The sequence below is a fragment of the Cannabis sativa genome, chromosome X, assembly GCF_029168945.1.
Source record: "Cannabis sativa cultivar Pink pepper isolate KNU-18-1 chromosome X, ASM2916894v1, whole genome shotgun sequence".
NCBI lineage: Eukaryota > Viridiplantae > Streptophyta > Magnoliopsida > Rosales > Cannabaceae > Cannabis > Cannabis sativa.
In genome coordinates, this window is record NC_083610.1 from 4,400,377 (window position 1) to 4,409,188 (window position 8,812).

Consider the following 8,812-nt stretch of genomic DNA (forward strand, 5'->3'; position numbering starts at 1 on the left):
GGGCCTTGTCGATTCCCATGGAGGCGAAAGCTTTCAAAACTTCCTCCTCAGAAGGAGTATCCATCAGATCGTCCCTAGCAATGTCGTCGATCTTCAAATGAGTCCACTCCTCAGCATTAAACTTGAGCCGTGATCCATTCTTGGAGAAAGTACTTGTGAATTTGTCAATGAATAACTGAGCTATGTCTTTCATATTTTCAATCGACTCCCCTGGTCATTCTTTAGACATTGAATATAGTTACGCCGTCTCCTTGTTACGGTACTAGCCATGAAGAATTTCGTTGAGCGGTCACCATCTTTTAGCTAGGCCACCCTCGACTTTTGCCGCCAAAAGATTTCTTCTCTCTTAACCCCTCCTCTAGCCTCGCTCTGGCTTCGGTGTGAGCCTCCTCATCAAAGTTCTGGGCCTCTTCAATGAGCTTAAGTTTAGAATGAGCCTCGTTGATCTGTGTTGTTAACCTCCTAAAGTGTACCTTATTCCATTTGGTAAGAGAAGCCTTTGTATGCTTGATTTGCGGTATAACTTGACCATCGGGTGCTCATGACTTAACTCATTCCATGCTTGTTTAACCACCCAGAACACCCGTGGATCTCTTTCCCACATCATTTCATATTTGAATTGAGGCTTGGTGCAATATTTCCCACCTGAGGAATCGAGAAGAATGGGATTATGATCAGATGATGTGGCTGTGAGGTGAGTAACAATTGCATTTGGCCACACAATTCGCCAATCTGTTGATGCCAGGGCTCGATCAAGACGTGCCCTTTTCAGAGAAACTCCCACCAAGGGATCCATATTATGCTTGAACCAGGTATACTTGACCCCAGTGTAACCCAAATCAATTAACCCAGTGCGGTGGACCATCCTTCTTAGATCGAATGAGTATCTCGTTGTGCTGGAAGCTTTAACATAATTCAAGCATTCCCCATCTTTTAAGGTTCCATTGAGATCACCCATTAAAAGCATAGGCAGGTTGCATTGATCAACAATTTCCCCCAAATTCTTCCAGAAATCCTCCTTATCCCCGTAACTAGGAGGACCGTAGATGCCCATTACCATCCAAGGGCGGTCTAGAGGGTCAGACGAAATGATACCAGTAATCAAATTTTTATCAGCATTCTGAATGTTACAGTCCACTCCCAATCGCCAACATAAAGCTAGGCCACCCCCGGTTCCCATAGGAGGGACATAGCAAATGCCTGGGAATTGAAGTTTCCTCATGAGACAAAAACACTTCTCTTCTTTTAGCCTTACTTCAGATAGGATCAAAACTTCGAGATTTGACTTCCGGATGAGCTCCTTCAGTTGACGAACTATCGCGGCATTCCCGAGCCCGCGACAATTCCACGCCAATATTTTCATGATGCATTGGGAGACATTTTTGGGCAAGTCTCCACAGCCCCAAAATGAAAAACCTAATTAGCATCCTTGGTAGTTTCTTCTGTCTCCCCATCAATTTCCCGAATGGTACACGATGGCTTCTGTTTTGAACTGCGATCCACAAGCACGAAGTGGTTGCCCAGGTCAACCGTGAGATCAAACAACTCATTATCCCAATGAGCTTTGATTGTTTGCTTCTGTTTCGCTGCACTTCTTTTTGTAGTTTCTTTTGAAAGAATTGGGTTTAACATTCACTGAGGGGTTGGATTTTGATGGTCTCCCTCTTCGCCTCTGGGTCTCTTCACCATTTACAGGCTGTACAACCTTAGTAGACACTGGACGACCTCTTTTCCTTGTCGATTTGGTTTCGTCCACTGAGCCATGGGAAAAACCGCACGTCAACCCCGATAACAGGGGACGAGTCTTCTGGTTTCTTCGGACTCAGGGTATGGCTCCCACTCGCCTGGCTGGATTCTCCCAAATGGAAAGCCTGTTCATTGATTTTCAATGGGCTAGGCCCAATAATAATCCCTTCCATTGCTTTGCGCTTTTTCGGGCCATTTTCAAATTCCATAGATCAAAAGTCATTAATCTCAAAGAGGGGGTTGAAGATTGAAGGTTCACGCATGAACTTATCAACTGTCCCTAGCCCAGTTAAAGTCTTGAAGCCCATTTCCCATAAATGTTGTGAAGGCCACGACATGGTTTGGGCTTGACTGCCCAGTAAACTTGTATATGGATTAAAATTCGATGGGTCCAGCAAAGATTGGGCCGGGCCCATGGTTGACTGAGGGGCTTTGGTATTTGACTCATTTGGCATTTTGGGAATGCAGTTAGTCGTTGTGGTAGTATTCACAGATTGGTCTTGCCTAGAAGAGGAAGCCATTTGTCCGTTGTGGCTACTGCCTTGCTGTGATGCTGCAACCGGTGCTGATGGAGGTACCTCATCTTTGTTTACTGTATTCACCAGAACAGAGGGCACGCCGGAGGAGGAGTCACTTTCAGTGTTGCCAGCTGTAGCCCCTGGAAGTGGCAAATAAACAGTAGACTTTTTGACCACCAAGTTGGTTGTATCCTCGAAGGGGCAAATTTTCCCTATCCCTGGTAACGAGACCATCGGAAATCTACTGACCCGTTCTTCCTCCGTCTCCGGTAGGTCTTCAACTAATTGTTCAACCATCCTTCTCTTCCCAGGCAGTTACCTTCGTGTTTCTCTAGCCTCCCACGAATCAATGGCCTTCATAGATTTGTCCATTTTCCACAGCTGCTTGAACTTATTGTCCACCGTCAGGCGTTTCTGCACTATCCATTCCTCAAACCACTTTGGCAAACTCGGAGAGAAAGGCCATCTCGCCTCATTGTCGTGTTTCATCCATAAACCGAACAATGGGAAGAAAACACCCTTTGAATCTTTTATAACAGTAGGAGGCTTGAAACAAAACTTTTGTTCGTGCGAGATGATGCCACATTTTAAACAAAACTTGGGAAGCTTTTCGTATTTGTATTGCACCCACAGGTCTTTGATGGATTCCCTCTTCATGAAGAAACCCGAGAATAGGGGTTTGTCGATCTCAATGGTAGCCTTGAAACGTAGTGTTCCCATGTCGAATGAACCTCGTTCAAAATCTATGTATCTGGACAGTTTGTAAACTGTCGCATAAAATCCTCCTACAATTTAATCATAAGAACACTCACATACTTTTATTCAAATATTATTTTTTATTATATTAAATGAAAAGGGTTGTGTGACCATATATTAGATTAACTAATTTGTTGGAGAATTATTATAAAATAGAAATTATAAAGTAAGATGAATAAGTTTTTTGATAGATTAAATATTATTTTGGTGTGATTAAATCAATCAAAAAAATTATGTGTTTATCCCACATTGTTCATTGCTCATATGTGAGTGATTTGTGAGATTTATATTACACCAAGTAACCATGATGATTAATCATCATAATTATCATGATTACGTATTATAAGATGTATATTTATCCTTATTGCGAAAATAATCCTCCAGTACAATTTGAAGATGAAGAAGTTAATAGAGATGAAGGAAATCAATATTTAATTTTTAAATTTAATATTTATTATTTGCGTCTTTATTCAGGATCGAATTAATCTGAAATGACTTTTAATGACTATATAGAAATTACTCTTAATGTATTTTTTTTCTTCAATTTTTCAATTTTATGTTTTAGTTAAAAGGGCTTTATAAATGTAATTTTTATTGAATTTAGAGAATTTTTCTTTTAATTTTAGTGGGTTTAATTAATTCTAAATTTTCATAAAGTAAGAGAATTCTTAAACTCAACAATAATAATCATTGATGTTTACAATCTAATATTTTGACCGTTCAAGAAAAAATACTTATAATAATTACATAACCACAAATGTCTCTATTATTTTCTCAAAATTTATAATAAATAAATAATTAAGCCATTCTTTTGTTTTATTTGCATTCGTACATTTCAATAAAATGTAATCTTTACATAAGCATATAATACCTAATTAACTATAATAATTTGTGCATACAAGTAATAAGATAATACTATTATGAAATTAAATTATATCTCAAAACTAAGTAAATAAATGCATGTCCTCATTTTCAAATATTTTTTTTTTTGAAACAAAGATTGCAACTTTCATTAAAGCAAATCAGCTAACAAAATAGCTTCCAAACCAGAAGGAACAGACCCCCTACTGGAAATATGATCAGGACATGAACCAGAAGAACGAGCTAACCAGTTAGCCGCTTGGTTCCCAGATCGTTTAACAAACTGAGCTGAAATATCAAAACTAGAAAAGGATCGTATAAGAGAAATACAATCCGAAACAATAAGACCAAGAGGAGACAGAATATGGCTCTTGCTATTAATAGCATTAACCAACACAAGACAATCTGACTCCAACATTATCGTTGTAGGACAAAAGCCCTCAACAGTCCTGCTATCTTCCCAACAGGACTTAATCCAACTCAAAGCATCCTTCATGGACAGCGCCTCAGCAACAACAGGATCAATATCTCCTCGGTGTTTGACAGCTGCCGCAGCAACACACAGCCCAACATGATCCCTGGCAATCCAACCCAATCCATGACTCCTTTCTCCAGAAAACAGAGCAGCATCACAATTAACCTTCAACTCTCCCAAAGATGGTTTAATCCAGTGCTCAACACCAGCACGAGGCTGACTAGAAGAAGACGAAGCTCCTCCATTGATGTTTTGAGCAAATTTCCAAAGCTCAAGGTAAGTAATTGCAGATGAAACAACCCTTTCCATAGAAATAGCCTTATCATTCCAGACTAAATCATTGCGGGCCCCCCAAACACTCCAAAGAATCATTGCCAACTTCTCAATATTCTCAGTCAAATGAGAATAACAGAAATCTTCAAACCAGGCACCAAAATCCTCCTCCCCATTATTAAAAACCAGACCCAAACCGCCCTCCACACAAGCTTTGGTAAAAGAGCAGCCGGCCATGATATGGAAAGTGGTTTCGGGTTCAAAATGTTAGAAATTATTTTACCAGGATCTAGATTTACTAACAAGTATGTTGGATTAACAACCTAATATGAATTCTAAAACAATGAAAATAAACACATATAAAGTTAGAAAACCTTACAGTGGGTGCAGCGGAATAATATGACTCCTTCCGTTCAGATCTCTAGCCCTTGATTCCTTTCTGTAGCAGAGCATCACCAAGATCTGAACCTGGATCTTCTTTTCTCCTTCTTTGATGCGGAATTTCCATAGTCTTCCATACTATGATTGAGATACCACTTGATGTGTGTGGGCACTACTCATCACTCAAGGGAATTCGAAAAACAGAGAAGAAGAGAAAGAGAGAGTGGCGGTTTCATAGTATTTGAGAGAATAGACTGTGAAGTGTGTCTCAAAACTGAAGCCTTTACATTCTATTTATAGAATACAACATAGGGTTAAAGTTGAATTATTTGGCATTTAAAAATTGAAAAATAAAATGAGAAATAGGAGAATTAAGTGGTCGGCCATTCATTGAGGGAAACAAATCCTTCCACTTTTCAAACTTTCCTATTTCATCATTTCTAGTTTCCCATTTTTCAAAATTGCCAATTCTCTCTTTCAACTTCATAAATGTCAAATCTAATTATTTAATAACTATAATTAATTATTAAATAATATATTGTCATTTATTTTATTTATTAATAAAAACTAATCAAAGTTTCCTAATTAATAAATATACCCTTTAAACTCTCTATTTACTGTTTTACCCTTGCTTAGTGAAAATTCATAAAGTAGACATAGTCTAACTTTTAGAATTATAATTGATTAATTAAAATCAATTAACTGAGTCTTACAAGCAGTATGGCCTCAACTAGTATGGGGACCATGGGTCTATATAACCGAGCTTCCAATAAGTCGAACCGAATTTACCAAGTAAATTCCCTAACTTATTAATTCCTCATTGAATCCACACTTAGAACTTGGAATTGCACTCTCAGTCATATAGAAACGCTCTATATGTTCCACGATATAGACACGTCATCAGTTATCCATTGTTATAACCCTAATGTGATCAATGATCCTCTATATAGATGATTTACACTGTACAGGATTAAATTACCGTAACACCCTACAATGTATTTTATCCTTAAAACACTTAACCCTGTATAAATGATATTTCACCTAAGTGAAATGAGATCTCCACCATTTATCTTCGTTTGGTTAAGCTCGAAGGAAATCATCCTTTACTTCTATTTGCCAAATAGAAACTATAGATTCCATATTTATGTTAGCGCTCCCCCACTCAATTGTATTACCGTGTTCCCAAAATGTACGTATTACCTTGATACAAAACTAGGCTTAACTAACAAATCAAAGAACACGAATAGCACTCTTGAGATTGAGCCTAATTATATCAGGATTTCGATCATGTGATCTAGGATCAACAGTTGATATTGAATTGAACAGATATTACGGTAAATTTTAACATATCTAATCAAAGTTCAATATCGGTCCCTTCCGATGTATACTCCATACATCCGATACTGGTAAACTTTGCCAATGTCCTGGAAATGACATAACACTTTTCCAAGGTGTAAGAATACCTATCGCTGATTATACCATGTCAGTCTAAATCAAGTGTTCTGACAAATCAGGGAATAAACTTTTGAACATATAATAAAGATTATATTCCACTGTGCTGACAACACTATAATCTTTAACCAACTCATATGTTCTGGACTTAAAAAGAATTCATACATTATATACCTATAATCATGAAATAAATCATGTGAACCATGCAACATAAAATGTTATTTCTGATCTTTATTAACAAGTAAATCTGATTATATGAAATGAGTTTTATTTAGGGCATAAAACCCAACACAAAATTACACAAAGAACAAACACTATAAACATGAACTCGCTTAGTTTGAAGAGAGACTAGAGTTGGAAGACAATCGGTAGGCGCTCTCCAAAGCAAATTCTTAACTTTAGGAGGAAGTTTCAAGTACCAAAACTTTCACCAAAAGCCAGAATTATCCTGCGCATTCCATTTTCCATTTCGCACTTGCAAAGCACGATAGGCACTTCTTACCGAATAGCCACCAAATTTCTCAAACGACCAATACCATGTATCAATTTCTGGCAATGCAGGCAGAGGGATTTTACAAATGAGCTCCACATCTCTGGATTCAAATATGTCCTCTAAGAGCTCCATATCCCAACACATCCGATCAGGCTGAAGAAGATTAGAAACAGAACAACTCTGAAGAGCCTCATGAGAAGAAATCACATAAGGATTATCCTCAGATGGGAGCCACGGCTGGTGAAGAACAGAAATTGAGGCACCAGAACCCACTCGCCATCTAGCTCCCATTTTGACCACATCCTGAGCTTCAAATAAACTCCGCCACGCATAACTCGGATTAGCTCCCAACTCAGCATCAAGGAATGAGGATAGTATCTAGCTTGAAAAACACGGGCCACCAGCGAAGTCGGATTGGTTAATAGCCGCCAACCTTGTTTACCCAACATGGATAAGTTAAAGTCCCTCAGATTTCGAAAGCCCAAACCACCTTTATGTTTATGAAGACACAGCTTATCCCAACTTTTCCAATGAATACCACCTCCTTGAGAAGCCTTAGAGTGCCACCAGAATCTTCCCATGAGGCGATCAATGTCTTTACAAATTTCAAGGGGAACCAAAAAGACACTCATGGTGTAAGAAGGTAAGGATTGGATCACAGACTTCAATAAAACCTCCTTTCCCGCTCTCGACAGAAGTTTACTATCCCAATTCTGAATACGCTTCCTAACCTTCTCTTTCAAAAAACCAAAAGCCGCATTCTTATTCCGACCAACCATACTTGGCAGACCCAGATAAAAACTATTCTCATCAGCAGCATGTATATGAAGGGTGGACAAAATACCAGAGCGAACACTATCAAGCGTGTTGGAGCTAAAAAATACAGAAGACTTATTAAGATTTACCTTTTGACCCGAAGCCTCCTCAAACTTATGCAACAACTCCAAGACACGATGAGCCTCATCCATAGTGGCCGAGCAATAAAGAAAACTATCATCTGCAAACAACATGTGAGTGACATAAGGGGCTCTACGAGAGTCAAGGCTATTCTATCTTATGAACTTCCACCATTGTTTCATATTCTTGCAAGTCTTATACAGTCGCCACCATTAGGGTGATCATAAACTATATAAAAAACTTACAAGATTACTTATCTTTCGAGATTAAACGGTGCTAACTTGCTAATGAACGTTCCTCCATTAGGGAGGATTACTCACTAAAACAATAGCTATGTAAAACCAACAATGGAGATCGAATATCCTTATAATAATAAAGCTCATTATTTAATGAAGGGTTGTATTTTCTTCTAATATTTATTTTAATCCATTTATTTTAAATATATATTTATTTAATTAAAATTTCCAATTTAGAATGAAAAATTCCAAATATAAATTTTAATTTAATATTTATAAATTATACTGAGATGAATTATTTCCATCTTAGTAATAATTTCCATAAATATTTAGAAAATTATTCAATTTAAGTTGTTTCAAAATTAATTTGAATTAATTTACAACTCAAATTTAATTTTCTATAAATATATATTGCATTTCGAAAAATGCTTTAAAATAAAATAAAATAAATTCTCGAAAATTACTCTAATTTTATGTTGTCCCAAAATTAATTAAAAATGAATTTTCAACAAAAAATATAATTTTCCTATTTAATTAAATATCTAAGAAAAATTTCAAATATTTAAGTATCATGATTAAAAAATCAACTTAAATATTAATTTTCTATTTAATTAAATACACTAGAAAAATACTTCAAGCAAAACAGATAATATCTATCTAGACTTTCATAGACTAATTAATCCAATTTCTAATTATAATATATTTTAGTTCATTTATTTTAATT

At 36.9% G+C, this 8,812-nt stretch overlaps 2 protein-coding genes across 2 annotated transcripts; both read right to left on the reverse strand.

Moving 5' to 3' along the window:
* Nucleotides 1–454: 454 nt before the first annotated feature.
* Nucleotides 455–1,363, reverse strand: LOC133031956 (uncharacterized). Its single transcript, XM_061105756.1, has one exon. It carries the CDS (start codon nt 1,361–1,363, stop codon nt 455–457), a length of 909 nt encoding a protein of 302 aa, XP_060961739.1.
* Nucleotides 1,364–4,032: 2,669 nt separating this feature from the next.
* Nucleotides 4,033–4,866, reverse strand: LOC133031957 (uncharacterized). The gene has a single exon (XM_061105757.1). The coding sequence runs from the start codon at nt 4,864–4,866 to the stop codon at nt 4,033–4,035; it is 834 nt and encodes a 277-aa protein (XP_060961740.1).
* Between the last annotated feature and the right edge of the window lie 3,946 nt (nt 4,867–8,812).